Source organism: Grus americana, chromosome Z (genome assembly GCF_028858705.1).
Source record: "Grus americana isolate bGruAme1 chromosome Z, bGruAme1.mat, whole genome shotgun sequence".
NCBI classification, from domain to species: domain Eukaryota; kingdom Metazoa; phylum Chordata; class Aves; order Gruiformes; family Gruidae; genus Grus; species Grus americana.
The window spans coordinates 30,607,913-30,634,730 of NC_072891.1; the positions used below are offsets into that span (position 1 = coordinate 30,607,913).

General features: G+C 36.6%; 1 protein-coding gene across 9 annotated transcripts in view; it reads left to right on the forward strand.

The window, feature by feature from the left end:
* Positions 1-26,818, forward strand: part of SMARCA2 (SWI/SNF related, matrix associated, actin dependent regulator of chromatin, subfamily a, member 2) — a 120,557-nt gene that overhangs the window by 51,273 nt on the left and 42,466 nt on the right. For all 9 annotated transcript variants that reach the window (XM_054809018.1, XM_054809024.1, XM_054809023.1 and 6 more), the window contains 16 exons: positions 1,739-1,792; positions 3,265-3,395; positions 3,588-3,648; positions 5,192-5,292; positions 5,595-5,742; positions 9,056-9,219; positions 10,769-10,835; positions 11,367-11,477; positions 12,994-13,236; positions 13,532-13,645; positions 15,669-15,776; positions 18,054-18,140; positions 19,051-19,097; positions 20,531-20,697; positions 23,675-23,838; positions 26,090-26,317. In XM_054809018.1, coding sequence (XP_054664993.1) covers positions 1,739-1,792; positions 3,265-3,395; positions 3,588-3,648; positions 5,192-5,292; positions 5,595-5,742; positions 9,056-9,219; positions 10,769-10,835; positions 11,367-11,477; positions 12,994-13,236; positions 13,532-13,645; positions 15,669-15,776; positions 18,054-18,140; positions 19,051-19,097; positions 20,531-20,697; positions 23,675-23,838; positions 26,090-26,317 — 1,995 coding nt within the window. The remainder of the gene's footprint in view (positions 1-1,738; positions 1,793-3,264; positions 3,396-3,587; positions 3,649-5,191; positions 5,293-5,594; positions 5,743-9,055; positions 9,220-10,768; positions 10,836-11,366; positions 11,478-12,993; positions 13,237-13,531; positions 13,646-15,668; positions 15,777-18,053; positions 18,141-19,050; positions 19,098-20,530; positions 20,698-23,674; positions 23,839-26,089; positions 26,318-26,818) is intronic.

Consider the following 26,818-nt stretch of genomic DNA (forward strand, 5'->3'; position numbering starts at 1 on the left):
AGTAGAAATAATCCTTAATGAGATAGTATGTGAAGTAAATGCACTGCTCTAATGAAAAATATTAATTTCTTCAACAATCCACATCTATGGTATGGTTTTATTTCTATGTCAGTTTAGCTCAAGTACCTGTGAGGTACAGAGTATCTTCTGGCCATGTCCATAAAGACATAATTTTCTGTCACTGAAGTAGAAAGGAAATATGCTCCATAAATAATTCAGTGCTTATAAATATCCAAGCCTGAAACCTAAAGGAGGATTAGCAGAAAAAAATCTCAGCTCTGTCTTGATCATCTGCAGCTTTTTGTTTGTAATTAAGTTCTTTCCACCAAGCTTTTGCTCATCTGTCAAGAATACAGGGGTGCACATGATACTACCCTTTGGTTTAATTTATAATTCTATGAATTCATTGTTGCACAGGTGCAGCACTCATTGAAGTTAGCGGGCACTGTGTCTTTTTCCAAGTCATAGACTTTTAATACTTACCCTTTTATGTTTTGTAATCCATGTAAAACACAGTTTAATCTACTAACACCTGTAGTTAAATGCTTTGTACTTCCAGAGAAATGAGAGAAGAGAGTTCTTAGGATTTTCTCCTAGAAATGGCAGTGAGGAGGTAGAAGGTGAAGAAGTACGTCTCATCTTTGCCAGGCTCATATTATATAATATCCATGTGAGCCCTCTATTCTTACAGGAATAAAATTTGGGATTAGTCCTTTTTTTCTCTGGGATACAGTTTGGGGAATCTTTATGGTAGATTTTTTCTCTCTGCTTTTTTCACATTCCTGTATTTGTCTTCTGTCTCCAGCCTCCTGTTCAGCTAGTGTCCCACATCCTCACTGGAGTCATGGATAAAAAAAAAAAAACACTCCAGATTAAATTTTCATCTGATAGGCCAGTTTAACTTGCTATGCAACCTTTCACCTTTATCCGTAGGAGTTTTTCCTGTCATTATAGGGAGAATGAAGGAAATGTAACTTCCTAATTTATAAAATAGGTATTCCCTTGTCAAGGATTAAATTGTCAAGATTAAAGACATCTTTGCATAGCCTAAAATACAAGTGCAAGATATCTGTCATTATTTACATTTATCTCCTTTGTAACGTGTGTTTCTGCTTTCCAAAATTGTTTTTAACTATAGGTTGTAAATGTTTGTGCGCTCACAGCAGGATCTGATCTTTGCACAGTGGACAGCACTGATAAATTGCAATCTAGACTTCATTGAGATATAGTGTCAAGAACTCTCAAAATACCCTTTCTAGTTAGTTGTTAGACCAAAAAAAATTGTGTACATACCCAAAGCAAAAGTGCTGCATAAATATACAATCTGTGATGTCTAGCGACACCTCCAAAACTGAGATTGAAGCACTTTAAAGGAAATAAATAGTGAAGCACATGAAAATTAATTACTATGTTATTTGTATTAGCACAGTCTGTAAGTGACTGAACTCTAGGTCTGGACCAGAAATTCAGTAAACCAGCCACTTCTTAGATGCAGATTTATTATAGTGACTACAGATGTTGTAAGCACCCTATTCATACTAGTAAATGGTTTGTGTATGTGGTAGTAACTCTCTGCCTGTCTCTATCCACCCACGCCTTAAATTATGGTCATCCCAAGCTATTCAGAAATAGACTGAAACATATTCATGGTCCAAAACGCTTACATCATATAAAGTACATATATATTCTCTCTATAATTGTAATCTGACTGTGGTATTTTTCACTTCATTTGTTGTAGAAGGCTGAAGAAAATGCAGAAGGAATGGCATCTGGTCTTGGTCCTGATGGAGAGGTATGAATTTTATAAGGAGGTTTTTTTGTTGGGTTTTTTAAAACTCTCCGGTGATTGTTCTGTGTGCCATTGCTATAGCTTTAAAAAAAATCATGACCACAAATGTTCTAAGAAGAGCTGTTGTTTATAACCAGGAATAAAAATTATCTAGATTAACATTTATGCTAGCCTGTTTCTCTTCAGAAAGTTGAAGACTAGAATAAAAATATATAGAATCTATCACTGAGTATGCTGAAGAATCCCTCTCAGCTTCAGCTTTGTTATATGCTTAAAAATAAATGTTTTTCTTGCAGTCTGTGTGTAGACATAATTTACTTTCTAAAATGAGGTTGTAAACATAATATGTTCTTTCTTCTCATTTTTATAGAATACACTGTTGACATTGCTTGTAATTACCTTTCAGACACAGGATAGACCGTAGTATTATGATGGCTTAAGACATGTGAAAGTTCTTTCTTCCTCAGAAGCAAATGGAAATGAGTAATTTTTCGGTGTCATTCTTTGAATAATATTTTTCATTCGATAGCAGAGCATATGCTGCCTCATTAAAAGCTATGCTATTAATGCCATTTTTCTATTCAATTTTATTTATACATAAAGACTTTAGAATTATATTTATTGTTTTACTTTTGGTCTTTGTTATAGTAGTGAGTGATATTTTTGCTGATGTAGTTAAAAAGTTATAGCAAAATCCTTTAATATGGTTGCACAAGGAAAATGCACATAACATTCCTGTAACTTCAGCACTTATGGAAATGGAATAAGTTTTATACTCTGTCAGTCACTGTATTTATAACTGTTCACAGTTATTTTTTCTTTTTCATTCATATGTGTATATATATATGGAAAAGATTGTTCAGTAGAAGCAGCAGTAGAAGGCAAAAAGTTTTTCAAGTAGAAAATTTATGATTAAACAGGGCAAAGAAATAAAAGAAAAAGTAATTATGCTATTCTGGTTTTGTTAGAGTACCAGAATAAGTAAAAGGTTTTGTTATTGCAGGTGCTTTATCAGCTTAACTGAAGAAGTCAGGACAGTGAATCTTTAAAATAGGCCTTCTTTACTTAAAAAATTGGCTAAATCGTTACTTCATGTAAGAGTAAAGGTCATAAGGTCAATATATGTTTTTCTGTTACGGATGTTCGTTGCTATAAATAACAGGATTAAACGCCTATAAGCATACATACCTTGTGCCTTGTGTCACAGACGCCAACAGTGTTTTCTATGCTGCTCTTGTTAATTTGTTTTGAATACTGTGATATATTTGTGGATGTCACACAGAATATGTTAGATGCAGAAATACTGTGACTCATTTTTTGCTTGATAGCCATGTGGGAAGGTGTGGCTTCTAATAACAAAACTTCACTGCTTGCTCAGATCTGGAATTTTGAAGGTGCTATTAGTACTTTTTATTATGTATGACAAGTATGAAATTCAGCTGCCTTATGGTATAAAATTTCATTTGAATTTTTAGCCCATAGATGAGAGCAGTCAGATGAGTGACCTTCCAGTCAAAGTGACTCACACTGAAACAGGCAAAGTTCTTCTTGGGCCAGAAGCACCAAAAGCAAGTCAGCTGGATGCTTGGCTGGAAATGAACCCTGGGTAAGTAGTTAGCATGCAAGTATGCTGCTGCTTCTGTTTGCATTGATATTTTTCATGGGCTTTTCTTAGTTATTCTTTTTTACCTACTCTATTCTTTTAATTTATTATGTGTAAGTGGAGTAGGAGATCTATGGAACCTAATCTCTTCTCTTGTTATCTGTAATTCCTAATCTTTCTGCCATCTTTGTACAGCTATGAAGTTGCTCCCAGGTCAGACAGTGAAGATGAAAGCGGCTCTGAATATGAGGAGGAGGTATGTGTCTTTAAAACAAATACTGTGTGACAAGTAATACAATAAAAAACTAATACTTACTCCATGTGATATTTTCCTCTTTTTCATAAGGAAGGGAAAGTGATAACAGATGTGTAGGTGTTTTAAGAATAATGCAAACAGGAAAAGTAAATGGTTTTATAATTCCTTTCAGTTCATAGTGGTTGCCCTTTATATATGCTGTAAATGCCTAACTGGTAATCGAGCTTAGGAAGAGTAAATATTTCACTCTGACCGTTAATAATCAGGAACCAGAGACTATAAGCAGGTTCCTGTTTTAAAGTGCATGTCAGGAAAGGCTGTATTGTGGCTTTGTGCTGAGTGAAGTTAACATCTTTAATGTTTATGCATTGGAGGTTTTATTAACAATTCTGACTAACACAGTTATTATTTATATATTATGTTTATTAAAAAGTTTAGGGATTATGCCAGGGATTTAGGTTCAGACTGTTCAGGGTAGGCTTATTTGATTCAATACTTCAGTGGTGATTTAAATACTGTTATTACAAAAAATTCTAAAAAGAATCTTAAACTGAAAATCAACACACACAAAGATCACAACCCTGCAGAGTCATAATATTAGATACTATGAATAATCAATACCAATACTTACATAGCACTTTTCAGACAAATACTTTATAAGGGAGAGGAAGACTAAGGTGTAGAGAATGACCATGTTCAATCAACCGTCTAGTAGCAGAACTACGCATAGAAATCAGACCTCCTAAGTCTGGCAGTCTTTACAATACTAGACCAAATAACCACTGAAATTGACTGGACTGTATGACGTTAAGGTACATGCCTTTGTAGGACTAATTACTGCTAATGTAATTCTACAAGACTCTCAGTATTAACATAGGAGGGGAGGGCCTGATACCTGTCATATTCTAGGAGGAATGTTATAAGAGATGTGCCCACATTTTGAGCACAGACTCTTTACCAGCAGTGTTGTTTGGAGCTGGGGAAATAATTCTTAGGAGAATACGCTTGCGGAACTCAGAGAAGTGTTTTGTTCAGCTTCATTAGTGAGATTTTAAGTTGTTGGTTATCTGTTGCAACTGTAGCCAGAACACAAGTTATTTTAAAAAGAGTAAAAATGTGGTCTGTTTTTAAAAAGTTAAGAAACTAGAAGTCTAAACCAGCAGGTTTTGGCAGCTTTTTAAGCTTTATTAAATTATCATACATCTGGAATTTGATATAAACATGTACATGGTATTGCAATCCTCTCCATGAATACGGTAGACAGAGTAAGGCTTTTAAAAGTAAGACCATTAAAGGGGACAAGTACTTTTTATTTCAAAGTATTGTGACTTTCTGTTGGTTAAGGTATGTCAAAAATTGTTGTCTTGTTATGCTGGCGGTGCAATTCTGTTGCAGAATAGGTGTAAGTTGAACTTTGTGATTCAGATTTCTGTCATAAAGCACTGACCAATGAAAGATACCAATATGTGAATGCCAATTGAAAGTATGACTTAGGTAGATGTTCAACTTCCCAGCACCCTTGTTCTTTTTCTGTATTCTGTAGGATGATGATGAAGAATCAAGCAAGTTAGAATCAGATGATAAGATACTTCTGGATCCTAACAGTGAGGAGGTTTCTGAGAAAGATGCAAAGCAAATCATTGAGTGAGTGTTATTTACATGCTGGCTTTTGTTAGGAATTGTGATATCCGACAGCACTATTTCCCAAAAGTAGCTTGCTGTAGCTTACACTGAGTTATGGTAGCTTCTCCAGCTTGAACATCTGCAGGAGAGGAACATGGTCATTTGGTATTAATTGTGTACTGTTCATAAAGTAGCTTGTGCCCTTTGGTGTACTGACCACAGTTGGGCATTTGCACTGTTTCTTTAGACATACATATGTGAGCTATGGTCAAAAAGCCTGTTTGTTTGTGGAAATTCACTTCAGTTCTTTTTCTGATTTGCAGGACAGCCAAACAAGATGTGGATGATGAATATAGCATGCAATATAGTGCTAGGGGGTCTCAGTCCTACTACACTGTCGCTCATGCAATCACAGAAAGGGTAGAAAAGCAGTCTTCTCTTCTTATTAATGGCACACTAAAACATTATCAGGTAAGAAATCATTAAAACGTTACAATACATAAACTGGTAATAAGCTCGACATTTCAATGTTGCATTTCAAGTGGCAAACTGAAAATTTGTTAAGAAATAGAAGCTCTCTAGTAGGTTAAAATTTGGGAATTTGGACAAAGCAATGACAATACCTATCATATAATGTTTCATGCATACTGCTTGAAGAATAATACCAACTTTCTGCATATACCTGTAACTTTTTATTTCATTGCAGACCAATAGTATTTTGGTTTTGCTGTCCTTCTCATTGACCTGAAATTTCAGTTATAGTTACTGTTTTCATTTGTGGTGGGTTAACAATATTTTTTCCTCTTCCAATATTTAAAAGTTTAAGATTTTAATTTTTAACTAAGATCCTAATATTTCAGTTAAGTGACAGATAAAATTTGGAAACAAGAAAACTGTTTTACTATGGAGGTTGATGTCTCGTATTCTTTACAGACATTCAGTGGATTTAGTAGCTAGGAACTTCTGTATTCTGACATAAACTAGATTCATGTATGATTCATTAGATGTTAGGAAGAAATTCTTTATTGTTAGAGTGGTGAGCCACTGGAACAGGTTGCCCAGAGAGGCTGTGGAGGCCCCATCCCTGGAAGTGTTTAAGACCAGGTTGGATGAGGCTTTGGGCAACGTGGTGTAGTGGAGGGTGTCCCTGCCTGCAGCAGGGGGGTTGGAACTAGATGATCTTTGAGATCCCTTCCAACCCAAACCATTCTATGATTCTGTGATTGAAAATGTCGCTGGTACATGTTTTCAACATTTCTGTTATTGTACAGCTTTCTATGAAACTCCAAGAACCTCCATATTTTCTGCAGTCAGAACACTATTTCTGCATCTACATAAAATGAAGAATAATACTTACTCACCTAGATGTGTATCTGCTTCTGCTTGAAGAGAACTAGGAGGACGACCGTTCCTAAGTGTGCAGAGCATTATGATTACAGCCTCTGCTTCCTGTGCTCCTCAGCACTGCCATCTATTACATTTGCTTGTTTAAATAATTTAAAATTCAAGAGTTAAGCAGATTTCTCTTTTCAAAGCATTTTAGTATTTTTATGTTGGGCTCCTCACTGTGGGACATGGTGAGAAAACAAGACAATGAGCAAGAGCTGAAGCAAGAGGGTTCAGACTGCGTGTACAGAAGGGGACAGCACTGCTGTGGAGCAGGGGCTCTGACAGGTTTTACCTAGGAGGTTTTCAATCACTGACCATATAAAGCCTTGACCCCAAGGCTGGACCTGCTGTGGGCAGGGGATTGGCATAGAGACTGCCTGAGGTCTGTTCCATGCTGAATAATCCTATGATCCTACTTGTTCATAGCAAAACTCCATCTCAATTTGAATTCTGTTGGGAAACCTTAGCACTTCTAGGTGTCTTACTGTGAGCCCTCCAACAAAAAAAGGAACGTGTCATTCAGGGACTGATTTTGAACATTGGTAGGTTAAATAACTGTTCTGGCACCATTGAGGAAAACTGTGACTAAGACAAGATAGAATCCAACCATATAGAGAAATATGCCGCTTTCTCAGCTATGATGCCCTCTTTATTTTTGCAACCTCTTTGTCAATATGTTGTCTAGCTTGTGCACCCAGTGAAGCAGGGAGCCAACAGATGCAGTCAGCAGCCTTTACTGCATAATCCTGATTCATTGTTGAGGAAGGTTTATATGATGTACTAAATGAATAGTGTATAACAATACTAATTCGATGGCCATATTGGCTTTAAGTGCTCATGGATGGGAAGTTAAGATTGTGATAATTCCTTTACTTCCTGAATTGTAATTCCTTATGGAACATAGAAATATTCTTAAATTATGCAGATCTATGCTTTGCAGTGCAATTTCCCTATGTGCCACAAAGCAAAATAATTCAGTCTGAGGAGTTACGCAGACACTCACAGGGATTCCCAATTAGAGCAGGTCCTTTAGCTGCTCAGTGTGATATCTAGCAATTGACTAAGTAGTTTTGTTCTTTATGGTGTCTGTTCTATGTAGTAATTGCACCAGAGGTGAGAGGCAACTTGCCTAAGGAGCTTTATGTTAGGAGCGTTGAGGCTTGGCTTTGGTTCTAGCAGGAGTATTCTGAAGGAGACTGTTCTGCTACTCTCCTCTTCATTCCTTGTATTTCCCTGTCCTGTAGATTTTACATGCTTCTTCCTTTTCAACTTTTTTTCTGCTTTCCATGTTTATTACTGTCAAGTTTGGTCAGATGGTCTCTTCCTTCATATTGGTATACTGGCGTAAGTTCAATGAACTTAGACGGTTTTCCTATCCTTAATTCTGAGGCTACTTGGTAAGTGGGACATACGGTTGCAGAAAAATTCTGATCAGTTCTTGGTGGCCTGAGTGTTTAATATCTAAATATGAATCAATCAACATGTACCTAAAGCCAGTAAATTGGCAATGTTATTTTGGATACTCTCTCACCGGGACTACAGAAGGTTACTTCAAGCATGTAGTGTTTCCTCTCTGACCTTTCTCAGACCTCTTAATTTACTTCTCTCTCCATGCAGGAGACACACCAAAAGTCTGGGTATTAGAAGCAAAAACTTACTTTGTACTTGCATGAGTAGTGTGATAAACACATATGTGGAAGTCTGTGTGACAAGGGAGTAATCTTAGTACGTGCTTTCTAGCAGTACTCCTTGGAGTGTGAAACTCTGTTATATAGACATTTCTCAGCTAGTGTACTCTGGCTTCCTTCTGGCTCTGGGATTTTACACACAAGGGAGCCTACTCTGACACCTGGAGGTATGGACAGCAGACAGTAAATGGACATGTGCTGCAAGAGCTTTAGCATGCCAGTGATGCAGTTGGCAAGTGTGAGGCTTACATGTTTTGCCATGGACTTGATGCATTTGGTTTTGAAAGATTTTAATTGACACAGGCAAATGGCATGAAATATACACAGAAAGTTTAACATTTGACAGCGTCGAACTTGAAGAATAAACTCTTGAAATGTTAAGTATTTATCAACCTTACATGTGAGTGCCTGTGTTGCTTTGTGTGCAGTACAAAAAAACCTCCATGTGTGAAATCTGACTTCATATTATGTACTCTGCTGAAGAGGAGTGATACTTTCCATGTAGCTGTTACCAGAAATTTATCTTGTTTGGGGTTTTTTTTGGGAAGGGAAGTTGTTAAGATAGCCAGGGATACCCGTGCATATAGTATTCTTATAGGAAATCCAACATGTAAGTAGGCAGAGATGTCAGAACCATGGTTCTGTAGCACTGGTGTTAATTATTTGTGTGGGTTTTAAAAAACTGAAACTGTTATTGTCGATTTCAGCTCCAGGGACTGGAATGGATGGTTTCACTCTATAATAACAATCTGAATGGAATTTTAGCTGATGAAATGGGGCTTGGAAAGACAATACAGACTATTGCACTCATCACTTACCTGATGGAGCACAAAAGACTCAATGGCCCCTATCTCATCATTGTTCCCCTTTCGTAAGTAAAGGATCTCTTTCTGCTATTACCGTTCTAAGCATTGCAGATTGATTTATTCAGAACACGTTTGTTTTTCATGTAATGACAAGATGAGGTGCACAGTAGGATTACAGTGAGTGTGTATTCAGTATTTTCTTTCATCATGTCTTCCCAGGTGATTGTCTGGCATTGGAAAGGTGACCAGAAGGCTGATAAAGCACCTGATTCCATTATTTTCACTGTCCACTCTTTTGGCAAAACTGGGTAGTGAATTTATTGTAATTCACTCTTAAGCCACAAGAGGGGGATGATGCTTCTTTCATATTACATGCCTGAGTTCCCCATTCAACTTTTAACTGTGATATTAAAAAGCTGTTGCTTAATTCTTTAAACAACTGGCACCCCATCGGATACCAAGTAATCATGCTTTAATGAGATTGGATGATCAAAGTACTGTATAGCTAGCCCTGGATGTAGCCTTGATGAGTGATGTTCACACTTTGATCAGGTGTCCAGATTTTGGTGGTTTATTGTGCTGCCCCCTTTTACTTTTCCTTAGTTTTCCAAGGTGCTACTTGTTTTATACATTTGTTTTCATGCATTTGCCTTTCTCTAAAGATGAGGTGTGGGTTTTAGTGATTTGAAGTGCTGTGTTTCAAATAAAAACTGTCAGGCATTCTAAAACTGATGTAGGATATTGAGGATTGTTTGCTTATTTTTGTATCTAAGTGACTTGATAGATATGCAGAAGTTCCCTGGCCTTTTCGTTAGATAATTTGTCCACCAATGGTGCTGAGCGTGCAAATGTGTTGTAGGATTGGGATAAATTTTATTTGTGGCCATGTCTTTTGATTTCTTTTGAGGTATCCTGTCTGCTGGCTGCGCTGTAGTAGTAACTGATTGACTAACAGACAGGATCTGAAATTTCTTTCTTGTATATGTTTTGAAAGATGCCTTTCCCTGCCTTTTTGTAATAGCTAGTACTGCTGCCATCACAGGTCCAGTAAGAAGAAAAAAAAAAAAAAAGGCAAGTAACCAAAAAACCTCAGGGTTATTTTGTGCTGCTATATCATGATAACAACTAGGTTAGTCATAAAACCAGCAGAAACACGGTGCAAAAACAGACCTGCATAGTGACACTGGGTGGCGCTTGAGTAGTTCTGCTCGAGTAGAACACAAACTTCATGAGGCTACATTTGAAAAGTTGTAACGTCAGTTTTTGGATCATAAGCAGTATAAAAGAACTTACAGATATATTTTTTGTTCAGGGTTATCTTTCTTATCCGTAACATGCTCCAAAATGCAAGGATGCATGTAAAATACCACTCTGAATTGGTTTCAAAGAGGCTCCTGAATATGAGCTGAAAGAGGGTTTCACACTTTTTTCTGTTTACTCCCCTCTCAGAGATGCTTGTATTTTATTATAGTGCGTTTTTTTAAATATACTGTTAATTGTGGCTGTTGATTACAGGAAATGTGTTGAAAAGTTGGCAACCACTTGGAAACATTTATAAAGTTTGACCTGCAAATGTTGAAATATATTATTTTTTCTTTATAATCTCCATGATAGGACTTTATCTAATTGGACGTATGAATTTGACAAATGGGCTCCTTCTGTCGTGAAGATCTCTTACAAGGTTTGATTTGCTTGTTATATGATTATAGAGTTGAAGGAATGACAGCCAGCTTTTCCTCTGCATTTCTAAGCTGTGTGCTTTTTAAGTCATGTATATCAGCTACAAAGCTATGAGAGTTAATCATACTAAGACAGACAACTGTAATAAACTGTAATTACTTTCACATAGGGAAATGCAGAATAAACTTGTTAATTATAACTTTGCAAGGCTTCTGATGAGAGTAATACAAATGATAACTACTTCACATTTTATACATAAATGAATACTTTGCTGTTTGGCTACTGTAGCAGTGGTACAGCCAAGCAATTTGTAAAGAGACTAGGCCACTTAGCTACATGTTTCCAGTGCCCCATAAACAGAGCTTGACAGTGTAGCAACCACTTAGGGAAAACACTCTGAAGAAGTCTGGAATACATTGATGTACTGTAGGATTACAAGTTCATGTGGTTGCTCTGTGTCTGCTTTTCATAAAAATGATACATTTTCTTCATCAGAAGAAAGAGTAACCCCTCACTTCTCTCTCTCTTTTAGGGTACACCTGCAATGCGCCGCTCACTCGTTCCTCAGCTTCGAAGTGGAAAATTTAATGTTCTTTTAACTACTTACGAGTACATAATAAAGGACAAACACATCCTTGCTAAGGTAATAATGATTGTCATCTCTTAACAGCAAGACCTTCAAGACACCTTCAAATGGTGCATAGCACAAAACACATTTTTGTTCTATAGGGAAGTCCTGAGTTGTTGTTCTGTCCTTCAATAAAAGTTAAACTTTTCATTTACTTTGCTATTCCTCTGTTTATGGTTGGACTTATCAGTCACTGCTCTTCTCCCTGTAAGCACCAGGATTTTCCTGAATGTTGCCAGGAGACTAATTCCTTTGTGCAGTTCTGTCAGTACTATATACCTGCCTGTCCTTGGAAAAACATGACTTTTCTCCCCTTTGCTCAATGGCATTTAACCTAATCTACAGTCCTGACTTTAATTTTTTTCCACTTTTTCTTCCCTGAAGCTCACTCTTATTACAGCCTTTCCAACTATGTGGTCAGTTTTCCCCAAATGATTAAATAGTTATGTGTATCATTAATTTGGTATCCAAACTCTTTACTACATATGGCCCAGTTCTTAAAGGCTCACTATCTGCCAACACATGCCTCAAATGTAAAGAATTAATTTGAAAGGAACTGTACCTTAAGTCAGTTTCATCTACACACAAAGCAGACTAAAGAGTATTTTGCCATAAGGAGAAACCATATGGTCCTACTGTGCCTTTGTTGTTCACTTTCACTTTATTTCATACTATTACATACTGCATATTTAGATTATTATTACAAAGACAGTGCATTTTCTTAGCATAATTCTGAACACTTGAGAACAGATTGAGACTGCAGAGTTTTCCATCCCCTCTAGTTTTTCCCCACCCTTGCTTAAAGATAGGAAGGACAGCACTATGCCATTCAGTCTGTCCTGGGAAATGGAATTAGCACCTATGAAAGTACAAACCGAGGCCTTCCTAGTCATATAGTCAGTGTGGCACATGTGTTTACTGCCCATGTTGTTGTACAGGTGGTAACAGAGAGCTTGAACAACTTTCTTTCCACATCTGCTCTGACTGCATTTAAGCTTTCACTTTAAGAAATAGAAACTTTATTTGAAGGTGCAGTAACTGAGATGAGATGCTTGTAATTATGCTGCTTCGTTCTTGAGTAAAAAAAATAGGATTAGCTGAAACAAAACAAAGTTCAGGATTGCTTTTGTTTGTGAGGATAGTTATTTTGTCTGAAAATGCTTCTGTCTTCTGTCAAGGTTGTTGTTGCAGGTGGGTTTATTTGAGTTTATATGGCTTCTTTCTTCCTCTGTGAACTATACTCTGGCCTTGAAGAACTGTCACCCTAATCTTTTTCCCAGATATGGGAGGAATCCACTGTTTTCTGTTGCAATTCAAGTCAGAATTCCCTATCAGATTCAGCATACTTAGTGTTTGTTTCTATTTTTGCTGCTTGCAATGGCACTGGTTCTTGGATAATGCTTGATTTGGCTTTTTTAATAAATGAGAATTACGTATGTCTCAGGCTTGAAATATTTTTGTGCTATACCTGTTGGGAGGAATTTGACTAAGTCTGACCTGCTCTAACTTTGCCAACTTCTTTGCCTTGCAGATTCGATGGAAGTACATGATAGTAGATGAAGGCCATCGGATGAAGAACCACCACTGCAAGCTGACTCAGGTCTTGAATACTCACTATGTGGCCCCAAGGCGAATACTGCTGACTGGGACTCCATTGCAGAACAAATTGCCTGAACTTTGGGCTCTTCTCAATTTCCTCCTCCCAACCATTTTCAAGAGCTGTAGCACCTTTGAACAGTGGTTCAACGCTCCGTTTGCCATGACTGGAGAAAGGGTACTGTGGCAGGTTTTTTTAAAACATCAGAAACAAACCACTTTGATGAAAAGAGAAAGGAGCTTTTACAGAAGGATTAGTGTTTGAACTCTCCCTGATACTTAGGGAATTAACGTAACTAAAAGCCACCTTTTTTATAATGCCAGAAAATTTTAATACCGGTGTCTCTTTTGACTCAGAGTCAGTTTGGTTGTAACATGCAAGTAATTATTGCACATACTTAACCTTTCATGTGAGAGAAGACATTACCTAATATACTGAGTTGCCTTGTAGTGACTTTTATAAACTTCTGTAGGTGGACTTAAATGAGGAAGAAACTATTCTGATCATCCGTCGTCTCCATAAAGTACTCCGACCCTTCTTGCTGAGAAGATTGAAGAAAGAGGTTGAATCTCAACTGCCAGAAAAGGTTTGCAATGAGACTTGTGGAGGGGTTTTAATACTTTTTTAAAGCATTGTGTAGTGTTCCTTTTTCAGATTTATTTTACAGAAGAGGACTTCTTTAGCATGTGTTATTGCTGTGGTTTGTTTGTTTATAACTTTGCAAAGTTGGCCACTGAGGAAGCCTGAATACCTGACATTTCTGCACCTCACCAGTCTTAGCAGCTTTAATTCCTTTTGTAGTCATTCATATAAGACATGCCACTTATTTCTGTAATACCTGTTTTCAAGTTTAAGTGAGTCAACCATACACTGAGGATTAGATTCTGTCCTGTTTCATCCTTCTTGACCAGGTAGAACCTTTGCTCCCTTAGCTAGTTCACTTAAATTCCTGAAGGACTACTGGACTTTATAAAGCAGGCAGAATTTGGTCCTGTGTGAAGTGTCTTCTTGAAATGGCACAATTTTTTTTTTAACTAATGGCTTTTTAATTCAGAATATAAAATTATCTTCTGATTTGAAAGATCATTGTTTTTATCTCTGGGCAACTTATCCCACCCTGTCCTCTTCTGCAATCCTGCATGACTTTTCCCATTCGCCCTTCCCAGAATAACAACAACTAAATAAAAAAGTAAATTTGAAGGTGTGCTAGGGAAAATTTGGTGCTAAGGTCAACCAGGTTAAAATCATACATACCAAAATGAAATTTTTGTAAGTAAGTTGTGTTATGGGCTAACACTGGCTGAATGAACAGAGAGCTCTGTACAGATGCTTAGTGACAGTACTCAAAGGAAAGGCTTTTTTAAAATTTTTTTCTCATCTTTATAATGTTGTGAACACTATTACTGTTGTGACTTTCTGCTCCTTCAAATGTAAGATTCTCAGTATCCTCAGAAGCATTTATTTGAGAATGAAACATCCTTACATTTAAAAATATTACTGAAATCTTTTTATCTTCAAATTTCTGCCAGTTGGAGCCACTGTATTTGATAAATCCATTAATAGGCATTGGAGGAGGAGGATTTAGAAGTTGTATACACACTGATACTCAGAGGACCGTGTTTGTTTCCATTATCTTGTTTACAAAAGAAGCAATTAGTCCAACCATGAGAACTGAACTTGTTGACCGAAGCTTGTTAATCATTTGATCTTACAAATCTTCGTAAAGAAGCCATTGAAGAAATAGTGACTTCTCTTTAATACATTCATCCTCCTGTCTTTCTGAGAAGAAAATAACCTGATAATTTTTATTCTTTTTATTTATTAAACATTAGGAAGTTTATGTTTTCTCTTTTAGTCGCCACTTGAAAGATTTCTAGCCACTAGTGTGGCTTTATTATATGACTGTTTTTATTTTACATAACTTATTAAAAACATAGTGACTGTAATCTGGAAATTGGGTGATAGTAAAAAATGGATTAAATTGGGGTATGAAGTCTTTGTATTACTGGATTTAAAGATAGTGCGCACTTTAATAAATGTAGTTTTTCAAAGCTGAACAAGAAGTCAGACCAAATGTGGGGATGATAGAGTACTTGACTAGTTTGCTGTGGTTTTAGTTGATGTTGAGAAAATGGCATATTTCTATGCCAACCTAGGTAAGAATCATGCTAATTTGGCACTGTGAGGGGTGCTTATTTGCTAGGTATAGGATGATGATATTTTTATAATGCTTTACAGAAATAATGAAATCTGCAGGTTATTAAACATAATTTTTTTAATTACATGTTAAACGTGAAATAAAATGATTTTTTAATTATTTTTAATTGTTAAAATTACAGAATGAGAAAAAAATGTTTGGCAATTCTGCAGTTACATTCCTAAGATCCAACTGTCTCATAGCAGTTGTGAGTCTCACAGGTGATCTTTTGAAATACTCATTGCTGTGCCTGCAGTTAGATTGCTGCTAACCGAAATCATGTGGTGCTAGGGTACGAATAAAAGATCAGTAGCTTTTTGGTTTGTGTTTTAGGATGACAAGAACCTACAGTTAGATCCTACTAATGTTATTATGTCAGTGTGTTTATGGTTGGATTTTTTTTTTACACTAGGTGGAATATGTTATCAAATGTGATATGTCAGCTCTGCAGAAGATCCTGTACCGTCACATGCAAGCCAAGGGAATCCTTCTCACAGATGGTTCTGAAAAAGACAAAAAGGTACAAAAGAAAGGCTAAAACATGTAGGAAACAATGTATTATGATTAAACATGTAACATTATGATTTCTGTTTTATAAAATTAGTATGTAGGCTCTTACTGCAGGTATCTGTCATGGGGAAAGACGTCTCTGTCAGACGTGCTTTTGTTTTACAAGACTGAAGCTTATGCTCTTTATTCACAAGGAAAAGGTAGTACTTGTATTCACTGTAGTTACAGTGCCTTTCTGCAAACAGGCAATGTTAGAAAAAAACCTCAGCATTTCCCTTGGCCGAGTTTAGTCCAATAATATACCTGAATAATAATGATTGTGGCAGCACTGGCTACAGAAGGATATTCATCTTGTCTTGCAGAGCTGTTAGTTAAGTTTAAGTCTTGTTTTGGCCAGCTAAGGCTGTATGCTTATGTACTTAAAGATCTGTTAATGACAAAAGTTCTTCAAGAGAACAGCAGGATTCACAGTCATATAGTCAGATTGAGGCCATGTATTAGTAAATGTTGATTATCTCATCATGGGACTTGATCCAGTTAATATAAACAAGTTGCCATTCATCAGCTTGTTTCTGTATACACTTTTCACATTATAATAAATGTGAAATACCTTGAATAGGCACTGCAGAACAGCTGGTGTATAACAGTTTGTGTTTCCACCCTGTTACGTGTATATTACTGATGCAGTGCAATATCATACTGTCTTTCCACTATCCTCTTGCAGGTTGCATTGATACAGTATGTGACTTTTTTTTTTATTCAGTATCTTATTTTACCCTCGTTTTGTGCAGTCAAATTGTTTTCTTCGATAGTGCTTATTGAAAGTCCAGACAAAGCTAGTTCTTATCATTGGATGTTGATACGCATCTTCATAGGTTGAGCACTTTGTAAACATTAATTTATGTTCCTCAGTTGTATTTTTAATTTAATTTTGTAGTTTGATGTCTTTACTTTTGTCCTACAGATTTCGTTTTGTATCACTGTCTCTTTCCTCTTTCACCAGCTCAGAATCTTCTGTTGCTTTTCCCCTACTTACTTCTCCACCCAGCTTTTTGCTTAACCAGTTCAAATTGCTTCTGCTGTCTTCTGAACACTTCCATCTCCTTCCCTGCTCCCCAAGAGTCTAAATTTTTTCTTTTCTTGCCACCATCTCTGAAGTAATTTTTTTCTTTAACTGCTTCATTAGGCTCTCTTATCCATGCTACCTGTTGCCAGCAGAGGGAGGTGGTTGTTGAGAATGCTTGGCTTCAGTGATCAGACAACTAATGTATTAGGAAAAAATCCTGTCTTTCTGCAGCTCTGGCCTGGAAACGGCTCAGACTAGAGAGAATTCATTAAGCTGGAAAGCTCTAGGAAATGGCACTTAGAACAAGTATGAACTGCATTTTGGAGCAAATTTGAGAGGATTTTGAAAAGAGCAAAAGTTTTAGGTTTGTGGAGTACCCCCTTCAAACATAAAATCTCTGCTCTAGATAGAAGTTATGGTTTCACTGTACTTTCCAGGAAAGAGTAGAATATTGCGGTCATTCTGATTACCTTTTCATAAAATTACAACAAAGCAAAGTGGCATCTGAAAGCGATGTGTTTGGTAATGTTAATATGATATGATGATCTCAAACTTACATCCATCCGTTGCAATTGCTTTTTAACCATACAGTTTAGTCTAGCACAACTGACTATTGTCTGTCCTGATTCTAAAAAAGATTCACTGTAGAATAGGTTTTGAAAATATATTTTGTTAAATATTAAGATGACTCCTGAGATTTGATTATCTCTAGCTTTTCATCTGCCTGTGGCCTTGTGTTTTACTTGACCTGGAAAGAGAAACCCCTGTATCCAGTTAACAGACAGAAGGAGATACTGTGGAGTTGAAAAGTATCCAGCTTGAATTGTTTCCTGTTAGAATGTCCAGACCAGATGGGATTTGTATCGTTTCATAATAAGCAGTATAAATAAGCAGTATGCAGAACAGTAGATGCTCTGCTTCCCACTGTGAATACTGCAGGTAGATGCATATTGCAGTTCATGGATTACTTCCAGGTCTTCCTTTTCCATTATGGAGCATACTTATGATAAATGACTAAGTCAACTGCACAGTGGCTTCTGGGTTTTTGTTGTTTTGGTTTTTTAGTTTGTTTTTCTTTTTTTTTTTTTTAATTAGTGATGCGGTATTCAGATTTGGCATAGAAGTATTTTTATACCTGCATTTAAAAATATCTTTCAAAACCTTCATTAGTAAGCTAAGAAATTAGATTCATCATTTGATTTGCGTTATTTGTACCCATAGGGAAAAGGTGGGGCAAAAACTCTTATGAACACTATCATGCAATTGAGAAAGATATGCAATCACCCATACATGTTTCAACACATTGAGGTAAGACTGACTTGATTTCGAGAGCTGTTTTTATTAGGTGGCTGAATAATAGAACACTGCTGTTGAAGCTAATGTGTGTGGGAGAATACATCTCTGTCCACAGCATTTGTGGACACATTTGAAAAACGATCATTACAGTCCCTTATTTTTAGAAACAAATGGACCAACCACCAGGTTTTTATTGGTAATCTGAAGTCTAGTTTTAAAGCATTTAATCTTGTGGAGACAGTGTATTTAAAAAATGGAGGTTTTTTTTGAATATAAGAGCAACTTAATCTCTACTGAGACCAAATTTATGATGTAGAGACACTAGTTGAAAATGCTATGGGTAGGATCTTTATAAATAGCAGGCTGCTAATCTTTTACAATATCAAACAAAATTGTCCTATTCTATCCAGCTTGGGTTTTTTCAGCAAAAATGTGCTTTCTATATAGCACCTCTCATTAGGACCCAAAATACATAGATATAATAATATATCTGGAAAGATAGAAAGTGTCATAAATATCTGGAAATGTATGTACCTTTATGAATTAATAATTAAGTACCTACTGTGATACATTATCATTGTAGTTTTCACTCTTTATTCTCTTGTATGCTAATTAATTAAATTGAGTAATTTGCAAATGGATCTTCCAGTAATTACTATTACTAAATTAATTAGGTTCTACTGTATTTGTAATCTGGTAAAATGTATGCTGACAGAAGTTACTTCTGCAAACCCATGAATTTCAAATAATAGTAGTACAGGAATACATTAAGCAGAACACTGTTGTTACAAGGAGAATTCCAAAAGTATGAACATAATGTTGCTCTAACAGGTCATATGTTTAATTTAATTGATATAAGAATGCAGAATTTTGGGTTACTGTATAGTTTGTGATAGTCTGTTTATTGCTTATAACTTTGCAGGAGTCCTTTGCTGAACATTTAGGCTACTCAAATGGTGTCATCAACGGGTAACTCTTTCAGTTTTTCCTTCTGTTCATAATGTTGTATTGGAACTAATGTATCACATTCTTTTTCTAGAAGGTACATGCTAACAAACTCGAGCAGTTTCTAGAAGGACAAAGGAGGGACAGAGCACATATCTAAAGCAAAAGAACAGTACTAGAAGTGTTACATGAGCTTTTTATGAACCTTCATCTCTTTCAGGAGGACAGGCAGAGAAGACTGTAAACTGATGTCTTCCTTTCCTCTTATTTTGAAATAAATTAGATACCATCTGAAATTCATTGGAATGACTCTTCAGAGATATCAGTTGGGATTTTCTTCTCTTTCTTGTTACTTGCTACTTTTGCCTTCTACTTCCCTCTTTACCATCTTTATTCCAAATTAAAGTAGCATTTCTTCCATTATTTGAAATGAAATAGATTAGAATTTTATTCTTGGCACTTCCTTGTGCAACTGTCTAGAAATGGATGATTTCTGAAGGAAAGGTGTGTATTTTTCACCTGACCCACTTCCTGTTAATGACTTTTTTTTCCCTTAATCAGTATAGCAGACTATTTGTCTCCTTAATTAGTATACCAGACTATTTGTCTCCTAAACAGTTTAGTCTTTTGCTAATTATGTATGTATGCGTGTCAGAAGGCCATGTGTCTTGTGGACTTAAGTATACTGTTGCTAATGATAAATCATATTTTGAGAGTACGGACTCAATGTTAGAAAAAAGTTATGTGAAATTCATTTTTGCAAAGCATATCACTGTGATGCTGATTTAGACATCCATTTACTTTTACACATTTTCTCAGTTATGACTTGAATTTCAGTGCTAAGAGTCTGTTTTGTAATTCATAGCATAGAAGACAGAACAGCAGCTAATCAAAGCAACTCAGGACTACTAAGGTTATGGCTAAAGACTATATCCTTTGTCAGGCTCCTCCCATTATCTCTGTATGTTAGTTCAGTTTGGAATATTTCACTTTGATTGTATAGTAATTGAGTGGAAAGGGAATTGTTTCTAACATGTGCCTGATGAATACAACTTAACAGCTGCAGTAAATGCCAGTTGAAAGCAAAACTATCAGGTGAATGTCTTAACTGATAAAATGCTTATCTAGCTGAGAAATAATGTTTGTTTTTGTAAATAATGAATAGAATTGAGTTTTGTTAAGGAAGGTGTTCTGTGTGGTGGAAAGTCCACACAGTTTTTGTAATTGAAGAAAAATCCTTTTCAAACAGGGCATAACACATCAGTGTTGGTTTTTAGTTTGTTTTTTTTTTTTTTGTAACATAAACAATTTTAAAGAGAGAATAGTGATACTAGTCTTGTTTCACTGTTTATCTTAAGTAAATGAATCTTTCTGTTAAACTTTGACATGATAATGACTAAAAACTTTTCTAAATGCAGGCTGATTCTGGCATTTACTGTGCTTTTTCTCTTTAACAGAGCTGAACTTTATCGGGCCTCAGGGAAGTTTGAGCTACTCGATCGTATTCTACCAAAGTTACGAGCTACTAACCATCGTGTGCTTCTTTTCTGTCAAATGACATCACTGATGACCATTATGGAAGATTACTTTGCCTTTCGAAATTTCCTTTACCTGCGTCTTGATGGTAAGCTAAATGAAAAAAAAAAACAGGATAAATAATAAGTTAGGAGGTAGCATGCTTCATTAGTTTGGGCATGGGAGACCTGGGTTCTCTTCCTAGTGTCTTCCTAGCACACCAGTGCTGTGATGTGACTATACAAAGTGTAGACAGGTTGGAAAAATGATTTGACAAATCCATGAAGGAACAGTCTGCACAGGTTTTTGTCATGAAGTTGTGGCAGTAGACCCTTAAGCTACAGCTTACTAGAATTTTCTCTTTCTTACAGACAAGATACTGAACAAGATGTACTTTTGCCTCTCTCGATAGAGTTGATATTAAGTAATTCTCCATCTCCCTGGCTTTTTGACTGTTTTCTTTCATCTGTTTAACCTTCAAACCATTTGGTCAAGGGATTGTTTTGATTAACACTTAGGTCTGTTCCTGGAATGCAGATTATGTAGAGATTTGATGTTTAGGGACTGATCGCTCTTTCAAACAAGGTTCAAAAGCCAAGGTCCAAATGAGTTATCACTATCTAAGTTGCCTGAAAGCATTTGCATGATGAGAGATGATAGTGCCAGTGATTTGCCTAGATTCCAGTGGAATTACTTAATTTGTGCCTGTTTGAAGTTCAACTGCTGTTCTCCTCAGGGTAGCTGAATTTCAGTGACAGGTAAAGTAGTAGTTTTCCTGTGGTAGACCTGTAATTTTCTTCCTGATTTTCACAGGAGAGTCAGTAGCCTCAATTACTTTATGTGTAGATATATTTTATTATCTTTGAATGAAAAGATGGTTTAGAAACATAGTGGAGTAATAAATAAAAAAACCCCAAACCCTAAAATAACTAAAAATAGTGTATCCCATCTGATGCTTAAACCTGTTTCAAAGAAGTTTCCATTTTGGCCTTCTTCCATGTTGATGATCTCTGCCTCATACTGACCTTCTTAAGTGTTCATTATTTTTACTTAATGTATTTATCTCACAAATGATAGTATTAGACAGGGCCAGCAGCATTTATCAGCATACCTTTTTAATAGAAAAACAATGATTTCAGAAAAATGTAAAGAACAACATGACTAAAATGAAAGTTTAAGGTCCTTTTGAATATCCTTTTTACAGCATTTTAAGTTGACTCATGACTTCATGCTTTATTTGCAAGAAAAAGTAACGCTGAGAAGTATTCCTGTCCTTTACAAATATTAATGAACATAAACTTGAAATGTTATTATCCTCAAATGTAAAATGGGGCAATGAAACTGAGACAGAAATGAGCTGTCTTGTCTCACTGTGCCACAGGTCGTCTTTGTCAAAACCAGCTAAAGAACACAGTACCATGCTAACAGCACTTTCCTTGCACCTCTGGCCTTCCATTCAAGAAAGATGAATTATATTACATTTAAAATTACCTTACACCCTGTATTTTAAAATTAATTCTTTTTCGTGCTAAAATGTCTATAGCTATGCACAGCATGGTAACTACAGCTCCTTGTTTTCTTTAAGGTTTTGCAGATAATTCATTAAATTAGTGGGATTTTTCTTCTTTGTGATGACAGATACCTTCCATTCTGGAATGTCTTATTTATGTAGATTCGATCCAGCTGTCTTTTCAGATGGAGTGTTTTCTACCCAAGTCATGTGCTTCTCAAGGGAAAGAGTTTCAGTGAGCCAGCAGTTTGCCATGTGGTTATACTGGGTCTAGCCGGGATGAAGTTAACTTTCCTCCTAGCAGCCCATAGAGTGCTGTGCTTTGCATTTGTGGCTAGCCAGGGTTAGCACACCAGTGATAACTCTTCAGTGTTTTTGGCTGTTGCTGAACAGTGCTTGCACAGTGTCAAGGATTTCTCTCCAAACCACCCCTCCACCCCCAAGGCCGGTAGGCTGAGGGTGGGCAAGAAGCTGGGAGGGGATGCAGCTGGGACAGCTGACCTAAACTGACCAAAGGGTTGTGCTCAGCAATAAAAGCTGAGGAGAAAGAAAAGGATGCGGGGACATTCCTCATTACAGCATTTGTCTTCCCAAGCAATCATTACGGGTGCTGAGGCCCTGCTTTCCAGGAAGTGGCTGGACATCTGCCTGTTGATGGGAAGTAGTAAATATATTATTTTTGCTTTGCTTGCATGTGCAGCTTTTGCTTTTATTAAACTGCCTTTATCTCAGCCCAGGAGCTTCTCAATCTTATTTTCTCCCCCTATACTGTTGAGGACGGGGAATTAGAGAGGTGGGGGGGGAGGTGGGCATCTGGCAATAGTAATAGGAAAAACTTAATCTTCTGTACATCTCTTGATACCTGAATAAAAATAGCAGACTTTCTTTGGCTTTCAGTTACCAGAAGTGTAAAAAAGGTAAGGCAAACAGTAGACCAGGCTAGGGTGATCCATATAGACTGTTGTCAAAGTACATGAAATTCATCCAGTCACCAGAGTGCACATGGCATGGTCTTTACTTAGAACTTTGTCTACCTTTTCACCGTGATTGAATTCCTTGCCTGCTCTCCCTCAGCCATTTTACACCATCACCCTTAAGACAGGGCATTTTAAGAATTTTTGATCCTTTTGTATTAATTATGACTCTGCAAGCCAGCACTGACATTTTGATAAATCTCTATATAAGTAACTTTTAAAAATATTTAGATGCTGTTGTGGCCAGAAGGCATTACTCAAAACTGGAGCTCTCTTCTCTTTATGTATAGTAACTTCAATTGAAATTTATGTGAGTCATAAAAAGGTGTAACAATGTTAGCCAACATTTTAAAGACCATCTTTGAAATGTCAGAAGAAATACTTAAAGAGGTATTTAGAAGTCCACCTCTTAAATGTGGTAGGCAGTTGACCAAAAATTCATGGCCAGTGTTTATTCTGTATTATGGAAAATGTGGCAGAGATGGCAAAGAGCAAGTGAGTTAAAATTTCCCTTCCACATGTACCTTTAGCAACTGACAGTGTATTTATATTATTTTAGTTAACATCTTTGTTATAGGGTATTTTTTTTTATTTCTTTTCAGGCACAACAAAATCAGAGGATCGAGCTGCTCTGCTGAAGAAGTTCAATGAACCTGGGTCACAATACTTTATCTTCTTGCTGAGTACAAGGGCTGGAGGGCTAGGCTTAAATCTCCAGGCTGCTGACACTGTTATAATCTTCGATAGTGACTGGAATCCTCACCAGGTTATTTTTATTTACTTATCTTCATGAAATGTGCAAAGAGGTCATGATGCTTTTTTGGCTTGCTGCTTTAACTTGGAGATATAGCCTGGGGTGAAAGGAATAGGTCCAGGTAAGTCATAAAATGCTGCTTTGGGAGGAATTAGTGAGGTGAACTGCTGCAATCAGGAAATGTTTTTGTTTGAATCAGTGAAGTAATTCTGTGTCTGTGTATGTATTTTATCTGAGTCTTAGGGAATCCTCAGAGCTAGGGGCCTTACAGACTTACTTCTTTTGTATAACTGTATTCATTCTTCAGCCCTTAGGACATTAATAAGTAGCTCCTCATTTTGAGTTTTTGGTAGGTAGATTGCAATATTTTAGTAAAGGCTGTGCAGAGCGCTGCCTGCCTCAGGAAGTAAGTGGCTGTATGAGTGCAGCAGTCGTGACCTGAGACGCTGAACTTACAATGCTGTTGTGGGTGGGTAGTAATGAGTACAGATCACCAGGAAAAGAGGATATCAAACCACTTTGGCTTCTTTAAAAAATTCAGGCGAGGTAACTGAGGTCTGTCTTTGTCACTTGGTGCTTTTTTTTTTTTTAAAGAATGTAAGTTAGATATCTCTGGAAGTACATAGCTATGTGTGTTTTCAGCTATTGTGCAAATATATGCAAATCACATCATAGTCAATGGCGACATGTAAAAGTGAGGGAAGTGAGACTAAAATGACTTTTGTGTAGAACTTTCAAGGCAGCACTCCCATAATTGCCGTGGTGACAAATTTAAAGCAAAGCTTAAGAAATTCGAAGCAATTACATTTATAGGTTTTAAAAGCAGCTCAGAAAGCACTTCATTCTTTGTATTTTTGGTTGTGTTTAGGTCACTTTCACAGAGAAGTTTAATGTAGAGTACTGTATATTTCAACAGTTGGATAGCAATAAATGTTTGCACTAAAATTTATGTATTTTTATATAATTTTTTATATTTTTTCCTGAAATATTCAGTGGGCAGATTGCTAAATCATAGAATCATTTAGGTTGGAAAAGACCTTTAAGATCATCGAGTCCAACCATTAATCTAAAACTGCCAAGTCCACCACTAAACCATGTCCCTAAGCACCACATCTATAAGTCTTTCTAAATACCTCCAGGGATGGTGACTCAACCAGTTCCCTGGGCAGCCTGTTCCAGTGAATGACAACCCTTTCGGTGAAGAAGTTTTTCCTAATATCCGATCTAAACCTCCCCTGGCACAACTGAGAATGATTATTTAAACAAATTCCTATTTTAGCTTCGTCTTCACTGTTAATGCGAACTTCAAATTCATCTTTAGGTTGCAGCAGCTGCATCATATGTAGTACTTGGTAAGGGAATTGTGAGAGGGACAGGCTAACAACAGTAACAAAAGCAAGGTGCTGGACTGAAATAGGCAAACTCATTGCCACTTTTTTTTTCTCTGCATTAAGGAATTTCCGTGTTGTGTGGTAGCACAAAACTGTGATAGCATTTTGAAGTTAGGTACCCTTCATTATCTGACTATGCTGAAGTAGACACATACAATTTGTGGGAGTTAGTGGATTTCTTTTTTCCCCACAGAAAATAGATAAGATTTGGAATTAGTAAAAGAAATTCTTTAGCGATGGCCTGCAGTGTACTTTTTACTTCCAGCATTTCTAAATGCAGTCACCTGACCAAAAAATAGTTACAGTGGTTATAGTCTTGTATGTAAGAACTTCCAGTCAGGAAGATCATATTTAAGCTGTTTTGACACAACTATTCCAAGTTAAGAGCTGATTCTCCAGACCAAATAATTTTTAGTTAACATATTTAAGAATTAGCAATGGCCTTTAGTAGATAAGTTTATGTATGGCATTTTTCCTAGTAATTTTGTTGCTTTCTTTTCCTGCAGTCAAGAGATACTTTACTTTAGAGTTCATGGTAGCTTGGAAGATCATGAGCTTTGAATAGAAGGGAAAAAATAAATACATCAGCCCTTCTCAGTCACTGCACATGCTTTCAAGAAGTTATTGGCTTACTACATTTACACTGTAAAGAGCATGTCTATGTTTTTTCCTTTCAGTTTTCCCCCTACCTGGGTCTGATGAAGCTTTGGGAAAGAAAATAATCAGGAATGAACCATGTGAATTGTGGTGGACTGTCATTTGAGTACTGTTTATACCAAAAAGAATTCATCATTATAATGTCCTTTAGGCAGAGAATGATTTCCATGGCACATTTAGAATATAAATCACTCTCTGTACTCTTTGCCTAATAGGACTTGCAGGCCCAAGATAGAGCTCACCGAATTGGTCAGCAGAACGAAGTTCGAGTCCTGCGGCTGTGCACTGTGAACAGTGTGGAAGAGAAGATACTTGCTGCTGCAAAGTATAAGCTGAATGTAGATCAAAAAGTTATTCAGGCTGGAATGTTTGATCAGAAATCTTCAAGCCATGAAAGGAGAGCCTTCCTGCAGGCTATATTGGAGCATGAAGAAGAAAATGAGGTAAGGTAGTTAGAAAGAATCTGTAAGAAGATGTTTCAGGAAGTACTGAGTAATTTTTTTCATCAGTTATAAAGATTGTCATCTCCTTTGAAATTAGAAATGTCATCATATTCTTACCACCCAGTCAAAGGAACAATCTAATTCTTCTCTCTTTTTTTAGATCATAATGTAGTGGTTGTGATGGAATGGTTATGATTAAATCTTAGTGTAGAGTTAGGCATTGTAACTTAAACCCATTCCACCCTTTCATAATTTTGGAAAAAAATGTGTTCAAACAAAGATTTTTTTCCAAAACAGATTATAAAATAGTGCCTAAGTCCAGTTTATATGTTAAACTAAGTAATCTGATTTTCAGACATGCTGAGCAACTAGCACTACCTAGGTTCAATCATGAAAGACCCTGCTTACTGTGCTTCTGTTGGATCCTGGGTAAGAGTTAAGATCTGCTTTGATGTGCTCTGGGCTTAGGGCAAGCCAGCAAAATCACTGTTTCTTTCTGGT